The 17,517-nt window shown below is 42.8% G+C and overlaps 1 protein-coding gene across 1 annotated transcript in view; it reads left to right on the top strand.

The window, feature by feature from the left end:
• Positions 1 to 1,816: 1,816 nt before the first annotated feature.
• Positions 1,817 to 17,517, top strand: part of Tmed10 (transmembrane p24 trafficking protein 10) — a 30,764-nt gene continuing 15,063 nt past the window's right edge. The window contains exons 1-2 of the mRNA XM_090344504.1: positions 1,817 to 2,088; positions 16,773 to 16,884. Coding sequence (XP_090200630.1) covers positions 1,864 to 2,088; positions 16,773 to 16,884 — 337 coding nt within the window. The 5' untranslated portion in view covers positions 1,817 to 1,863. The remainder of the gene's footprint in view (positions 2,089 to 16,772; positions 16,885 to 17,517) is intronic.

The following is a 17,517-nucleotide window of genomic DNA, read 5'->3' as shown; positions in this document are numbered from 1 at the left end:
ATAATAGAGTTTAAAAAAAAACAAAAACCAGCCAGCCCAGTGGCTTCTGGGTGGCTCATTCCTGTAACAGTAGTTCCTCAGGACGCTGAGATCAGAGGATCATGCTTCAAAATCAACATCTATAGATAAACTGAGAGATTCTTAGACCCAATAAACCAGCAAAAAGCCAGATGTGAAGGTGAGGCTCAACTGATAGAGAGCCAGACTTGCACAAAAAGCTAAGTAAGAGGCCTTGAGTTGGAGCCCCGATAATTAACAGAGTATGTCCATGTGTTCACACACATATTCATTCAGGTTTATAAAATCAGGTAGATCATATTTCTGAGTATTTCTGCTGATACTCAAAAACAGATTGATCAAACTGGATAATTTTAAGCATAGACTATTGTGTACTCCTTGGGTTTATTTCTTTTTTTGTTTGTTTGTTTTTTGCCAGTCCTGGGCTTGAGCTCAGGGCCTGAGCCCTCTCCTTGGACTTTCTCAAGGCGAGAGCTCTACCACTTGAACCCGGGTCTTCGTGCATGCTAGGCAAGCGCTCTACCACTAGGCCAAACTCCCGGCCCTATTTCATTGTTTTTAAGAGGTAGGAACTGGGCTTTTTCTCAGGCTGGCTTCCAACTCTTGGGATCAACACATCCTTCTGCCTCTACTTCTCCAATTAGCTGGGACTACTGATGTGCACTGATGAGCCTGGCTTATATTACTTTTATTCATATATTCTTCAGCTTTTAATCTGTGGTAGTAGCATCTCAATAATGATTCGCTAAATAAGCATGTATAATATACATACATAATAGAATGTCAGCACACCATGTGTACTCATCTTGGCTGAAAGAATGCAGGACTGCCATGCAAATCTGCTTGCTATACATTAGCCTATTTAAGCCACAAATAGTGAGTGCATTTGAAACACACTTGTCTCCCATGGCAGTAGTAACGTGGTAAATTGTATTTTATATCCATTTGTCAGACTGGGCCAAAACATGGTATTTTATTCAACTTAAATACAAAATTAAAATTTTCCTCAAATATAACCTGGCATAGAAGACACTCAATGTTAAACGAATAAAATTCCACAAAGGGTGAACAAATGTAGCAGCGGTACTCAGTAGACACTGTGGAAACTGAAGTATAGGACTTGTGGGTGGGGATGGGAGGGGAAAACTGGGAGACAGCAAGGCACAAGGTGTCATTACCTGATTTATGTAACTGTAATCCCTCTGTATATCACCTTCATAGCAACAGTGACAAATTAACATAAATAAATGAGATGCCCGGGGAGAAAGCCCCAACTCTAAGGCCCAGGGGTCTGAACCAGACGCCTGGCATTCATTCATTTGGTGACCTCTGTATCTTCTTCTCTTAAGCTATCACAAACTTTCTCCTCCACACTTTTCCTCTCCAGTCCTTTACTATCCCGGCCGCGGTGTCTTGGCTCTTCCGCGCCCCGTCCGCGGGCGGGCGGGCGGGCCCAGCAAAGGACCTTGTGGCTGTTCCCTATTGGGCCTTGGTTGCTATGGTATCTCGGGCCTTAAAAGTCTCCCCGGGGTAACTTCCGGGGGCCAAGATAACTGCTTCCGGGTCTGCCCATACTTGCCATGGCCGCCTCCGACGTTCTGAACCGCCACGGAAACCAAGCTGGAGCGGTCAAATCGAGGTACACCTGTTTTCACCACGAAGCCTCCTGGCCGGGACAGGGTGCCGCATCCTCTCCCCGCTCTGACATCAGCTGCTGTCCATGCTCCGCGGGTAGCCAGTCTCCAAAATGGCTCCGATGGCATCGGAAGGTCAGAGGTGAGTCACGTGGGAGCTCCCGGTTCCGGCGTGGCCGCGGCCCCGGGTGGAGAACGCGTCTCCGGCACCATGTCTGGTTCGTCCGACCCGCTGGCCTGGCTTTGCCCTCGCCAGTTGGCGTGGCTGTTTCTCTTGCTCCTCGGCCCTAGCTCGGTCCTCGCCATCTCCTTCCATCTGCCCGTTAATTCCCGCAAGTGTCTCCGCGAAGAGATTCACAAGGACCTGCTAGTGACGGGCGCCTACGAGATCACCGACCAGTCTGGGGGCGCCGGAGGCCTGCGCACCCACCTCAAGGTGCGGCCGCCGGGGCGGCGCGGCGTGGGAGGGAGAGGCGCGGAGTCCGGGACGTGGTGGGGGGGGAGGGGGGCGCGGAGTGGGGACCGCCCCCTCCTCGCGGGGATGGCGGGGCGGGACCTCCCGGGCGGGCTGCGAGGCGTCGGCGGAAGTGGCGGCCAGCGAGCCCGGGGCCGCCTGCGCGCCCGGGGCCGCCTGCGCGGAGAGTGGTCGCCGGGACCCTAACTGCTCGATAGGTCTGATAACCAGAAGAACCCTGCGTGTTGAGGATTCGGAGGAATTGACGTTAGGCCAAAGGGTATTTTACTGGGAGGTAACAGAAGACAATAAAACCTACCGCGAATTGATAACATTTTTTTTTTTATTGGGTTGTGTGCCCCCCTCCCTTCCTGTGCTGCTTTCTTTCGTACACTAGCCTAGGAAGTAGATATGGGTAAGGCTGGGGCTGGGGCTTAGTGGTTAGAGTACTTGGCTAGAATGCCTGAAGCCCTGGGTTCGATTCCTTAGTACCACAGAAAAATTCCCACGTGGCACTGTGGCTCACGTGGTAGAGTGCCAGCCTTGAGCAAAACAATCCCAGGGACAGTGCCCAGACCCTCAGTTTAAGCCTCTGGACTGGCACAAAAAAGGGGGGGGGCGGGGATAGGTAGGTGATTTGACAAGTGTGTAAACAGGCTCAGGTAGAATAAACTGGTGTTACAGATGGAATTGTCGATGGAGCCATACTGTAACTTTATTCTTTTATTCTTGTATATAGAATTCGCAGAATTGAAGTCCACCATTCCTTACAAAGTGATCTTATTTTCCATACCTTTCTTTGACTTGACTAAGTCAAAACTGGACCCTTAGATGGCGACTACTTCTCATAGTGCTAGTTTATCTTTTTTCATTAGAGTATTAGTATCCAGAAGACAGGAGTTACTTTCATATTCATGTTACTGCCTGATTTCTGGTAAGCACTCAGTAAAACTAGGACCATAGTGAAATCTCCTCATTGGGACATGGTACTGTATCCTTTCTCCCCTTTGAAATTATTTGCTGTAAATTCTTTGCCTGGAACCAGGAATAGTATGTGAATCTAAAGATGTTGAAGAGCCTTAAGGATGTTCAAGAGCATTTTTTGTGCTTTTACAGGCTGGCATTTCACTGTCACTCCGTTACTCTCCTATGTCTGTTTTCTACTAAACCAGTTTAAATGACTACTGGGGATCCTAGACCCAAATACAAAGTTGACAGCAAAGAAGAACTAATTGGACTTGATAAGCAGTGATGATGAATGGGAGTGGTAAAGACTTAATTTGGAATGCTTTTTTTTTTTTTTTTTTTTTTTTTTTTTGCCAGTCCTGGGCCTTGAACTCAGGGCTTGGGCACTGTCTCTGAGCTTTCTCAAGGCTAGTGCTCTACCACTTGAGCCATAGTACCACTTCTAGCTTTTTTCTATGTGTCCAGTATCAAGGATTGGAGTCCAGGGCTTCATGCATGCTAGTACTCTACCACTAGGCTACACTTGCTGGCCCTCCAGTTCTTTTAAAACAAACAACAACAAATGGCTCTACTGTAGTACTACAAGCTGGTCTTAAATTTGTTATATAGCCCAGACTGTCATGGAATTCTTCATCCTCCTGCTTTAGCTTTTCAAGTGATAGGATTGCAGCCAGGGTACCATCAACACTCAGCAGTACTCACTCCCTCCTCCCCCCCAGTCCTGGGCTAGAGCTCAGGGCTTGAACACTGTCCTTGAACTTTCTCAAAGCTAGAGCTCTACCACTTGAGCCTCAGCACCGGCTGAGACTTTTTTCTATGTATGTGGTACTGAGGAATCAAACCCAGGTTTTCACATGCTAGGCAAGCACTCCAACACTAGACCAAACTCCCTGCCCAGTACTCATTTTTTAAGGAGACTTGTCATGCAAGCACATGGGCCCTTTCATATCTGATTTTTCAAATGAAATTTGAAATCTAAATTTTGATGTTCATAAAACATTAATCAGGCTCGATGATGACAAGCATAGATTATTGTATAATCCTTGGGTTTTATTATTTTGTTTTTTCTTTTTGTGTCCTAGGGCATGAACTCAGCGCCTCAGTCCTGTCCTTCTGCTCTTTTGCTCAAGGCTAGTGCTCTGTCACTTGAACCACAGTTCCACTTCTTGCTTTTTGGTAAATTGGACATATCAGTCTCACAGGCTGCTGAGGCCGGCTTTGAACCTCAGATTATAGCCTCCTAAGTACCTAGGATTAGGATTATTGGTGTGAAATGTCGGTGTCTGTTCTTAAGAGATAAGTCAGGGCTGTGTTCATCAGGCTGGCTTCCAGCTTCTGGGATTAAGGCCCTTCTGCCTTGGTCTCTTGGTAGCTGGGACTCTGGGCCTGGCTTGTATTCCTTATTTATCTTCATATATTTCCAGCTCTTAATATATAGTGGTAAGTATCTCTAAAGTGTCTTTCATCTAGAGTAATCCATTATTCTTATGGCCTCCTTTTAATGCTTGCAGTTGTTTGTTGTAATCAATTGCCCTTGAAGGACACCCTACATTTTGGATTTATCTTGTTTTCTTTTGGATGTATCATTTAACCGATTTAGCCTTCCCACCATTTCTTATAAATTACAAAGACAAAATTAGATTCAGTTTTATCTTTTTTTTTTTTTTTTGTGGTTGTAGAACTTGAACTCTGGGCCTCAACATTATCTCTGGACTCTTCTAGCCCAAGGCTACTGCCCTACTCCTTGAACCACAGCACCACTTCGGGTTTTCTGGTCTCGTGGTTAATTGAAGATAAGAATGTCAAGGATTTTAGTGCCTGGGCTGGCTTTGAACCATGATCCTCAGATCTCAGCTTCCTAAGTAGCTAGGAGCCACCGCACTGGCTTCAGTTTTATCTTTTGGTCAGAATACTTAATGTGGTATCAGGATAGGAACATACTCTATTTGCATGCCTCTTTGTGCTTCTAAAATTGATGGGCATGTTCAGATGTATGGTAGGGTCTTAATGCTACAGTAATGAATTACCATAAACTTAGTGTCTCATAGACATTTAGAGGTCTGGAGATCAGAGTCCTAAAATGAAGGTATCCCATGGGCTGTGTAGTCCTTCCTTTGTCTAGCTTCTGTAATTATATGCATTCTTGGCTCTTGGCTAATGATTTCCTCCATCTTCAAAATCAGTGACCTACTGTTAAATCTTTCTCCCCTTTTTCTTTTTTTCTTTTCTTTTCTTTGCCCATTCTGGGGCGTGAACTCAGGGCCTGAGCACTGTCCTTGTGCTTTCTTAAGGCTAGAGGTCTACTACTTGAGTCACAGCTTTTTCTATATATATGATACCCAGGAATTGAACCCAGGTCTTCATGCATGCTAGACAGGCACTCTTAGCCACTAGGCCAAACTCCCTTTCTCCCCTTTTTCTGTCTCCTTCTCTCCCTCCTTTTTTTCTCAGAAAATACCTGATTCTCTTGCCTCCCTTTTATAAGTACCCTTATGGTTACTCCATCTCTAAGACCCTTAATTTAATCAAACCTGCAAAATCCCTTTTGCAGTAAAAACATTAACCAGTTTTGGGGGGTTAGTTTTGAGGGGGTCTTCATATATCTGCCTACCTACGTGGTGGAAACAACATGAAGGCTCCATTATAAAGTTTCCCATTAAGCTTTGACTTATACATTGCCTAATGAATTAATTTATTCATTAAGCTTATGAGAAGATGACTGAATCTAGTTATTCCACATTTAATAACTAGAATCATTCTTAAGTTTATTAGGTCTATTTAATTGTCTATACATGGTTAGATAAACAGTTTTAAAGAATTCCACATAGCTGTATCGGGAGTTTGGCCTAGTGGTAGAGTGCTTGCCTAGCATGCGCAAAGACCTGGGTTCAATTCCTCGGTAGAGCCAGAAGTGGTACTAAGGCTCAAGTGGTAGAGCTCTAGCCTTGAGAAAGTCCAAGGACAGTGCTCAGGCCCTGAGCTCAAGCCCAGGACTGGCCAAAAAAATAAAATAAAAAATGGCCAGGCACTGGTGACTCACGCTTGTGATCCTAGCTATTCAGGAGACTGAGATCTGAGGATCATTGTTCAAAGCCATTCCAGGCATGCAAGTCCATGAGACTTATCTGCAGCTAAATACTAGAAAACCAGAAGTGGTACTTTGGCTCAAGTGGTAGAGAGAATGCTAGCCTTGAGCCAAAGAGTTCAGGGACAGCACCCAGGCCCAGTTCAAACCCCACAACAACAACAACAAAAAGCAATAAAGGGTTGGATGCATGACTCAAGTAGTAGCATCTAGCCAGTGCATGGCCCTGAGTTCAAACCCCAGTACTACCAAAGGAAAACAAGATGTGTGTGTGTGTGTGTGTGTGTGTGTGTGTGTGTGGCAATAGATCTATTAATTCTGGCATACTAAATATAGGATGTATTATACGGGAAAAAAGGAAGTCATAGGGGAGAAAGTAAGAGAAGTGGTTACACTATCCAGAAAGAAATATACTCAGTACCTGACTGTTCTCTGCATCACCTCAACAAAAGCAATTATTTATTTATTTATTTATTTTAGCCAGTCCTGGGCTTTAGCTCAGGCTTGAGCACTGTCCTTGGGCTTTCTCAAGGCTAGAGCTCTATCACTTGAGCCACAGCACCACTTCTGGCTCTTTTCTATGTATGTCGTACCAAGGAATCAAACCTGGGTCTTCGTATATGCTAAGCAAGCACTCAACCACTAGGCTAAACTCCCGGTCCTAACAAAAGCAATTTTTTTTTTTTAAGTAAGTCATAGTATACTTAAAAAATGGTCTCATGTATTCAAAACATGTATACTTAGGAAAAAAAGTTCAGAAGGAGAGCACTGAACTTATCGGTAACTAGAGATGAGGAAAGCAGGGGGTTTTCAAACCATAAAGAAACATAAAAAATTTTTAAATTTAACAAACAAGATATCACTAAACAGCTCAGGGTAGCCTAGAATTTGTAATCCTCTTGCTTCAGCCTCTTGAATACTGGAATTACAGGCATCTACCACTGAATTTGGCAAAAATTTTACCTTTTTTTTGGGGGGGGGGTGGAGGTATCAGTAGTGAGGCTTGAACTCTGGGCTTGGGCACTGTCCCTGAACTTTCCAGCTCATGGCTACTGCTCTACCATGTTGAGCTGTAGTGCCACTTCCAGTTTTCTGGTGGTTAATTGGCGATAAGAGTCTTACAGACTTTCCTGCCTAGGCTGGTTTTGAACATAGATCCTCAGATCTCAACCTCCTGAGTAGGTAGGATTACAGGTGTGAACCATCAGCGCCTGGTTAAATTTTACCTTTTTCTTTTCTTTTTTTTTTTTTTTTTTTTTTTTTTTTTTGCCAGTCCTGGGCTTGAGCTCAGGGCCTGAGCACTGTCCTTGGACTTTCTCAAGGCTAGAGCTCTACCACTTGAGCCTCAGCACCACTTCCGGCTTTTTTCTATGTATGTGGTACCGAGGAATCGAACCTGGGTCATCATGCATGCTAGGCAAGCACTCAACCACTAGGCCAAACTCCCGGCCCCGTAATTTTACCTTTTTCTTCTCCAGGGGTGGGGGCAGTTCTGGGGCTTGAACTCAGGGCCTAGGTACTGTCCTTGGACACTTTTTGCTCAAAGCTAGCACTCTGCCACTTGAGCCACGGTGCCACTTCTGGCTTTCTCTGTGTATGTGGTTTCAGAGAATGAAACCCAGGGTTTCATGCGTGCTAGGCAAGCACTCTACCACTAGGCCAAACTTCCAGCCCTAAATTTTACCTTTTTAATGAGCATTTATTTTGAAATAAAGAAAAAGACCATTGTCAGGATAGCTAGAAAAGTACAATAGTTTGTATCCTCTTCTTTTCCCTTATTAGGGCTTGAACTTGGGGCTAAGTAGGCACTGTACCTCTTGAGACACAATCCCCCATGTATTTAGCTTTACTGGGGTTTGAACTCAAGGCATTGCATCTTTATGATAACTTCTGAAGACTTTAGTTTCTAGGAAGTGGGATAATGTATAAAGTAACTTAGAGGGGCACAGTAACCTTCCTTGGGTTTTTTGCTGTGAGTTACTGGCTGCTGGTGGGTCTTAAAGCCATCGTTCCCATATTTTTATGCAGCCAGCAGCATAGACAGTAGAGCCCTCTGTGAAATGAGCCAATTGGCCTCACACCAGAATTTGGGCTTCCAAACAAGCCTCGGACATGAGGGAGGTTGATGTCATCTGCTTTATCCTGTGCCCCCAACCTCATTGTTCAGTATAACATGTGGGAAATCAAGAGACTAGTTGTGAAGAAAGAACAAGGCTTTGTTTGTGCCTAAAAGGGTCATGCTGGAGGTTTTTACCGTAAATAACTTTGGATCAGTATGAAAAAAAACAGTTTGATCTGGCTTCACCCCCGCAATAGTATTGTTAGGACATTCTCATTCCCTTCCTCCCTTCCTCCCCTTTCCTTTCTCTTTCCTTCTCTGCATCCCAACCTTCCCCAGTGAAGAGTGATGTATTGCCTATGTTAAGTTAATGTAGCAAATGCTGATAGAGCAGGAAGAGAGCATCTATCCATTATCTTACCAGTGCCTGGAAATTTTCCATTTCTGGTTTTCAATGTTTCTATCAAGAAAGAAAAAAAACAGACTCCTTGATCAACTAAAAGGAAATATCCATGGTGAACTATTTTATATCCCTTCAGCTTTTAAATCTTACTTCTGCCTCCTTCAGGATTTGCCTCTCCTCTCTGCTCCTCCTCCTGCTCTTCCTCCTTCTCCTCTCCCCCCCCCCATTTTTTCTTTCCTTCATCTCCCCCTTCCCTACCTCCCCCATGCAGTAACCATAATCATTTGGTTTGGTGAACACAGCTTACTTTAGCTAATCTGTTAGTACTGGTAGGATAGAACTACAGTTATTTAATAAATATTTACAGAGTTGTTAGTTTTCACTAACAATCATCATAGTAACTTTTAACTGAGTGCCTGTTATATGAACTGCACCTAAGGAAGGCTGTACATAGCTGTGATTTGAACAGATCAGAATCAGACTCAAGAACTTACATTGTACTGTCTCTCAAAAGAAGAAGGCTAGGTGTTTCTATTTGGTTCATTTTTTATTTTGTATTAGAGCTTCTGTTCAGGAACTACAGGTTGGTGGTTTCAAAATAATTGTATACTCCATATTGTATCACAGATGAATCATAAACTGAAGAAGACACAGTGCAGGAATTAAATCCTTGCTTGTACCGAAGCTACAAGATGACTGACCTCTGCTCTTCCCAGCAAAGACATTTTGGTCTTTTGTTTCTTTTTTTTTTTTTTTTCCTTAGTACAAAGAATTGAATCTAGGGCCTTGTGCATTCTAGGCTATACTTGAGCCATGTCCCCAGCTCTGTTTTTCATTTTTTAAATCAATCGAGGGAGAAATACTCTTGGACTATTAGGATATAGAGCTGACCTTAGTGAATAAAAATGTTGTGCAAATAGGAAAACAGACTTGCCACCTCACCTGTGGTTTGTATGTCATCTTACATAAGTAAGTGTAGACTTGTCAATAAACTATTTGCATATACCTCAAAAAATATGTGGTCCCCATGGCTTCCTGAGAGGCTGAGAATGGGAGGACTATGGTTTGAGGCCAGCTCAGGCAGAAAAGTTCACAAAACTCCTCAGCCTATAGCTGGGTGCATTGGCACAGCTATCCTTAGCTGCACAGGAGACCGAGATGGGGAAGACTTTAATGCCCCCCAGCTTGGACAGAAATGTTTCGACCCCTTTGTCTCCACAAAGGAAAGCTGTACCTACTGGTGTGTACCTGTGGTCCCGGTAATGAAGGGAAGCCTAAAGTAGTTGGTGGTAGCTCTGCAAGTGACAGGGAGGGAAGAAGACCTACCTAGAAAATGACTGGTCAAAAACAAGGCTAGAGGCATGGTTCATCTGTCCTGTGCCAGCCTAGAAAGCTTGATACCCTGTGTTCAGACCCCAGTATCAACACACACACACACTGTGAAAGTGCTTGTTTATTTGGCTCTGGGATTACATTTGAGAATCTGGAGATGTATGTGTATTTGACTTGACTTTTTTTTTTTTAACTAATTTTAGAAGTTGGAAATTGATGGAAGTATAGTGAAGGAAATATGGTTCTCACATATCTAACACCCAATATCCTTGATTGTAAAGATAGTGAATCGTAGTACATCTATCACAGTGATCCAGCCAATATGGATATAGTGCTATTAACCCAAGTCCATACATTGCGTGTGTCTGTATGTGTCTGTACTGTGGCTTGAACTCAGGGCCTGGGTACTGTTGTTCCTTGTTTGTTTTCACTCAAGACTGGTGCTCCACCACTTAACCCAGGGCTCTGTTCTCTACATTTTGCTGGTTAATTTTAGGTAAGAATCTCACAGACTTTTTCTGCCTACGCTGGCTTTGAACTGTAATCCTCCAATCTCAGTTTCCTAAGTAACTAAGTAGAATTAGAGGTGTGCAACACTAGAACTTGACTCTTTTGAAGGGCTCTCATGGTATAGCCCATGCTGGTCTCTTTATGTAGCCCAGGTTGGCCTTAAAATTTTGATACTTGGGGCTGGGAGTTTGGCCTAGTGGTGCAGTGCTTGCCTAGCATGCACAAAGACCAGAGTTCAATTCCTCGGTACCACATACTCTTACCTTGGACTTCTGAGTAACTGAGATTATAGGTGTACACCATACCCAGCTAGACTTCATCCTTGGTCCAGATTTCCATGGTTTTTGTTGTTGTTGTTGTTCCAGGATCCCATCCTAGATACATTACATTTTACGTATCTGTCCTTGGGCTACTTTAGTTTGTGCCTGTTTCTCTTTCTTGTTTTGAATACCTTTCTGAATTTGAGAGGGACTGGTACAATGTTTGTGGGCTGACTCTCTATTGGTATTCTCATCATATGGTAGATCTGAGCCAAGACCACAGAGGTCAGCTGTCATTTTCATCACATTGGGCTATACTTGCATCTTTAGTAAGACTAGTTAAAAATGATGACTTTCCTAATAAATTAATGTTCATGTTCCAGGAAAATTGTCTTTGAGATAAATTGGTTAGCTTTCATCAGAAAACAAATGATGTGGAACCCAGCTTGTTTCTCTTTTATAGTCTTTTTTTTAAATCTTGGCTTCCAGAAAACTTGCTTTATTGTGCAAGTCTCATTTGTTCACTTCAGGCACTTGAAACACCTGTTTTTTCCTCCTGGTGACCTCCATTCCTCCTAATTGATTTTATTGACCTAAGCTACTTAAAGCTCCTTTTATATGAAGAGGGTTATTATAACTTGAATGTTTTGGTAAAAGAATTGGGTAGGCTTGAGAAATAGGATGTCAAGAACCTTCTAGTCAGTTCTTACCATGGTCCAAGAAAATGCAGTTCTAAGTGGGTTTATTTTCCTAGTGATCTCTTTTCTATATGTGACAATTTCAATATGAGCATTCACATGTTCTTTACATCAGCTACTCTGCGTATACAATTAACACCTCTTCTATTTCTTTTTTTGGGGGGTGCGGGGGGGTCAGAGGGTGTCGTGGGGCTTGAACTCAGCCTGGGTGCTGTTTCTTAAGCTGTTCAGCTCAAGGCTACCACCCTGCCCCTGGAGCTACAGAACTGCTTCTGTTTTTCTAGTGGTTAATTGGAGATAAGAGTCTCACAGACTTTAGTGCCTAGGCTGGCTTTGAACCGCAGTCCTTAGATCTCAGCCTCCTGAGTAGCTAGGATTATAGGTGGGCTCCATTGCTTTTTAAGATATGGACTTTTGTTTGCTTTTCTTGAGAATCTTCTAGAAACTAATTTTTACTACTTCCCATTCTTCGATGTTCTTTCTTTTTTTGCCAGTCCTGGGCTTGAGCTCGGGGCCTGCGCACTGTCCTTGGACTTTCTCAAGGCTAGAGCTCTACCACTTGAGCCTCGGCACCACTTCCAGCTTTTTTTCTATGTATGTGGTACCCAGGAATTGAACCCGGGTCTTGATGCATGCTAGGCAAGACTCTACCACTAGGCCAAACTCCCAGCTCCATGTGCTTTTTTATAGCTTAATATTGCCTTTACTTAAATAACTTTACATAGTGTAAGAATTTTAATTGTTTTAAAAAAAGTTTTGAGAACTTGCTTCTATATAACATAGGGAAGGCAACTGGTGTTTACCATGTAGCCAAACTAATTTTGTTTTTTAGTTCTGAGGGTCAAACTCAGGGCTTGTACATGATTTTAAGCTCAACCACTGAACTTCATTACTAAACCTTTATTAGAATTGTGTGTGCATGCATGTGCGTTCATGTGCACATGTGTGTGCGTTCATGTGCACATGTGTGTGTGCCATGCCAATCCTAGGGCTTGAGGTCAGGATCAGGATCTGGGTGCTGTCTCTGTTTTGTGTTCAATGCTAGCACTCCACCACTTCAAGCTTTTTTTGATGATTAATTGGAGATTTCCTGCCTGATCTATCTTCAATTAAAATCTTCAGCAAGGGACTAGGAGTTTGGCTTAGTGGTAGAGTGCTTGCTTAGCATGCGTAAAGACCTGGGTTCAATTCTTTGGTACACATACATAGAAAAGCTGGAAGTGGTGCTGTGGTCAGGTGATAGACTCTAGCTTTGAGAAAGCCCAAGGCCAGTGCTTAGGCCCTGAGTTTAGTCCCCAGGACTGGCAAAAAAAATAAAAAAAAAAAAAATTCAACTCTCAGCCTCCTGAGTAGCTAGAATTACAGGTGTGAATCACTGACATTTGGCTCTAAAACTGTTTTTTGAAGGACATGTTTAATGTCAGGAGAAAATAAATTATTTTGTTCTTCTAGAGAATAACGTAGTTGGGCAACTGTAGGCTGAATCCTGTCAAGCCTGTTAAGTTGTTTGTCCTAGGTTGGTGACCTGGTCACCCTTGCCTGAGGGAAGGGTATGATGAAACCAGTGCTTAGTCCCTGCTGTTCTGTACTAGTTTCACTCCTCCCCTCCCCCACCAATCCTGGGTCTTGAACTCTAGGCCAGGGTGATATCCCTGGGCTCCTTTAACTCAAGGCTAGTGCTCTACCACATGAGCCACAGTGATACTTCTGGCCTTTTCTGTGATTGATTACAGATAAGAGTGTCACAGACTTTCCTTCAGGTTTCTAACCATGATCTTCAGATCTCAGCCTCTTGAGTAGCTAGAATTACAGGCACGAGCCACCAGTGCCCAGCTCTCATTTTACCTTGAACAATGTTTAGCAGCCTGTAATTTCTACTTTTTTCCTTAAAATTTGAGTTCATGAGCAATTCTGGATGCTTAATGTTTACCTGAATTTACCTTGGAGAAGTAGTGTATTGTCTATAGCTTCATTTATAAGCATCAAACCAGATTAGTTTATAGTATGAAATGCTACCCTTCCTATAGTTGATCTTCCGCCTCCCCCCGCCCCCCCAGTCCTGGGGCTTGAATTCAGGGCCTGGGTACTGTCCTTGGACACTTGTTCAAGGCTAGTGCTCTGCCACTTGAGCCACAGCACCACTTCCAGCTTTTTCTGAGTATGTGGTACTGAGAAATCAAATTGAGGGCTTCATGCATGCTAGGTAAGCACTCTACCACTAGGCCATGCTCCCAGCCACTAGTTGATGTTTTCTGAGCTTCCTCTTAAGTGCTCCTAAGAGTTGTAATTGCATTTGTGGGATATGGGAGTAGGAAAGTAAGTGCTAGAGTGGGTGAGCTGATCTGAAGAAAAGAGTGGTAGAACACTGTTGACCACACATTATTTTCAGATTTGATTAGTTCTCAGACATGTTTGCCATGTGTTAGCTAGTGTTCTCTGTTAGTCTTTTTTTTTTTTTTTTTTGTCATGGGGCTTGAACTCTGGGCCTAGGCACTGTCCTTGAGCTCTTCAGCACAAGGCTACCACTCTGCCCCTTGAGCCACAGCACCACTTCCTGTGTTCTGGAGGTTAATTGCAGGTAAGGGTCTGGTTTTGAACTGCGATCCTCAGATCTCAGCGTCCGGAGTAGCTAAGATAACATGTGTGTGCACCACCAAGTCTGCCTTATTAAGTCCCTTTTTTTTTTTTTTTCCAGTCCTGGGATTGGGCTCAGGGCTTGAGTACTGTCCTTGGGCTTTCTCAAGGCTAGAGCTCTACCACTTGAGCCTCAGCACCACTTCCGGCTTTTTGCTATGTATGTAGGGTACCAAGGAATTGAACCCAGGTCTTCGTGGATGCTAGGCGCAAGCACTCTACCACTAGGCCAAACTCTCGGCCCCTTAAGTCCCTTTTTTAATGGTCTTTCTCTAAGTTGATTATTCAGAAAAAGTATCTTCCGAGCTAAATTTTCCCTTGTAGAAGTCAGCTCTTGCTGACTTCAGGATCTTTCTGTTGTGGCTGCCTGCTGATTTCTCAAGGTAAGGATGCAGTCTAGGCAGTACTGTTTTTCACATGGGAGGACACAGCTCTGATTTGCCCTGAATCAAAGAATCCAATATTAACGTCTGGCATTCCTCTTGACATTTCTCATATTTGCCATCTCCTCTTCCCTGAGTGTCTTTTCCCCTATTCGTCCTTTGATTAAGATTGGTGCTGTGGCTCAAGTGGCAGAGCTCTAGTCTTGAAGAAAGCCTAAGAACAGTACTCAGGCCCTGAGTTCAAGCCCCAGACTGACAAAAAAAAAAAAGGTTTCATCCTTCAAGACTCATTGCACTGCACCAGGAGTTTGGCCTAGTGGTAAGAGTGCTTGCCTAGCATGCATGAAGACCTAGATTCAATTCCTTGGCACCACATACATAGAAAAAGCCAGAAGTGGTGCTGTGGCTCAAGTGGTAGAGCTCTACCCTTGAGAAAACCCAAGGTTAGTGCTCAGGCCCTGAGTTGAAGCCTCAGGACTGGCCAAAATGACGACAACGATGACGACTCATTGTATGTTACTACAAGTATTTTCTGACCCACCATAACAGGGTACCTGTCTGTGTACCTCTCTTTAGTAGAGCATTCTTTACTTTGCAATGAAGCAGTCTCAGTTCTTTTTCTCCATTTCACTTGGTATAATTGATAATAGAAATTATATATATAAGTTCCAAGTAAGCAACTTGCTATCTTCATATGCATTGTGAAACAATTACCAAAATCAAGTTAATTAACATTTCATTGCCTCATATAAACAACCAAGAAGAGAAAAAGGAGCCCAGCCTCACTAATCATCAAGGAAGTACAAATCAAAACCAAAATGAAAATGCTGTTTTTTTAATCCCTCTCCTCATGTAGGATAATAGTCTTAGGCCCTTTGAAGACAGGAACTGTCTTATTCATTCTTTGGAACCAGTGATCAACATAGATCTAGATATTTTAAATATTTGATAAAATATGACAGAAAATACTAACTGCTATTAGAGATTTTAGAAGATGTATCTAAAAGCTTTTTATTAACACATTCCTTCAAATTTTTCAGTGGCAATTTTCTTTAGTTATTATGGAACTTCTTTAAAAAGTAAATAGATTTATTACTGTTTTTGTCCATACCTTTGATATACCTTATTGTGGAAAGTTAAAAAAAAAAAATAAGAACAGACAATCTCACCAGGCATTGGTAGCTAACACTATGTGTTCGGTACATTGAGATCTGAGAATCTCCAGCCTGGAGTAAAAAGGCATTGAGACTTGTATCTTCATTTAAACCAAAAGCCAGAATTGAAGGTGTGGCTCAAGAGGTAGAGAACCAGCTTGAGTGAAAAAAGCCAAGCAAGAGCAAGTTCAAGACCCATTACTGGCACACACACACACAAAATTTTAGAAAAAGCAATCTCATCATTCATAATTAACTACTGTTAGCAAGTATTTATAAACATGTAACTTAAATGGAGTACTGCTCAATTTTTGAATTTAAATATTCAAATAATTTAAATTTAAAAGAATTCTATTTTAACAAATAGTATCAGAATATCTTCTCTAACATAACAAAGCCACTATTGTTGTGTCTCATTGCACAGTAATTTCCATCTTAGATCATGAAATATGCCTCCCCTAACCTCCTACTCAGGGCTTCATGCTCTTGCTTAGCTTTTTGTTCAAGACTGATTCTCTACCATTTAAGTCACACTTCCATTTCTGGCATTTTACTGGTTAATTGGAAATAAGAATCTCTTGGATTGTCTGTCTGCCCAAGCTACTTTGGTGCCAGGATCCTAAGCCTCCTGAGTAGCTAAGGTTACCAGCATGAACTCCTGGCACCCAGTGAAATCCACTGGGATCAGATAGCCATGTGCTCTTAACTGGCATCCAGTGTCTGTTTGGTGGTGGTGGTGGTGGTGGTGGTCGTCGTGGTCGTGGTCGTGGTTGTGGTTGTCATGGTTGTGGTGTTGGGGCTTGAGCTCTGGGCCTGGGTGCTGTCACTGAGCTCTTTACATCAAGGCTAATGCTTTACTACTTGAGCCACAGCACCATTTCTAGTTTTCTGGTGGTTAATTGGAGATAAGAGTCTCACATACTTTTGTGTCTGGATTGGCTTTGAACTGTGATCTCAGATCCTCAGATCTCAACCTCCTGAGTAGCTAGGATTATAGGTATGAGCCACCAGTGCCCAGTCTGGATTTTATTTTATCTTCCAATCTAGTGCCTCTCTTTGTGAATGGTTGGAACATAGTTATCCTACAGAAAACTGTTGACTGTCTTTTTGTAGCTAAAACTTAAGTTTCTGTAAGTATCCTACCTCAGTGTTACTTGCTGACTTCTTACTTTTTGATTTTAGATCACAGATTCTGCTGGCCATATTCTGTACTCCAAGGAAGATGCATCCAAGGGAAAGTTTGCCTTTACTACTGAAGATTATGATATGTTTGAAGTGTGTTTTGAGAGCAAGGGTAAGAAATCAGATTGTTTCTGTGGTTTAGTATCTTCTCTAACTCTAGTGCTTCCTGCTGTAGTCACATATAGTATCATTTTGTAGCTCTAGAGCAGTTTTTCTTTTTCTTTTTTTCTTTTGATAGTCCTGGGGACTGTATTCAGGGCCCTGGCACTGTCCTTGGGCTTTCTCAAGGCTAACACTCTACTACTTGAGCCACAGTACCACTTCTGGCTTTTTCTGTATATGTGGTACTGAGGAATCCAACCAAGGGCTTTGTGTATGATAGACAAGGACTCTACCACTAGGCCATGCTCCCAGCCCTATCTTTCATTCTCTTTTTGAGCCAGGATCTTACTTACTATGTAGCATTGGCTCACCTCAACTCATGCTCCTGCTGCCTTAGCCTCCAGATTGCTAAGATTTCAAGAGACCTATTTTCAATACTGAAGTTTCTATTAAGTAAATACAAAATCAAACCACTCAAATCTGAGTGATTTGACAACATTCAAATTTTCAAATTTTTTTTTCAAAATTTTACAGCATTCTTTCCAAATGTGGAAATGTGTGTTTTCAACCTAAATTAGTGCCCACTGTTGATCTCTATGACAGTTTCATACTTGTGACTTGTTTTATTTCCCAGTGCATTAAG

The sequence above is a fragment of the Megascapheus bottae genome, chromosome 14 (genome assembly GCF_031878675.1).
Source record: "Megascapheus bottae isolate mThoBot1 chromosome 14, mThoBot2.hap1, whole genome shotgun sequence".
Taxonomy (NCBI): Eukaryota; Metazoa; Chordata; class Mammalia; order Rodentia; family Geomyidae; genus Megascapheus; species Megascapheus bottae.
This window is presented reverse-complemented; position numbering and strand designations above follow the sequence as displayed.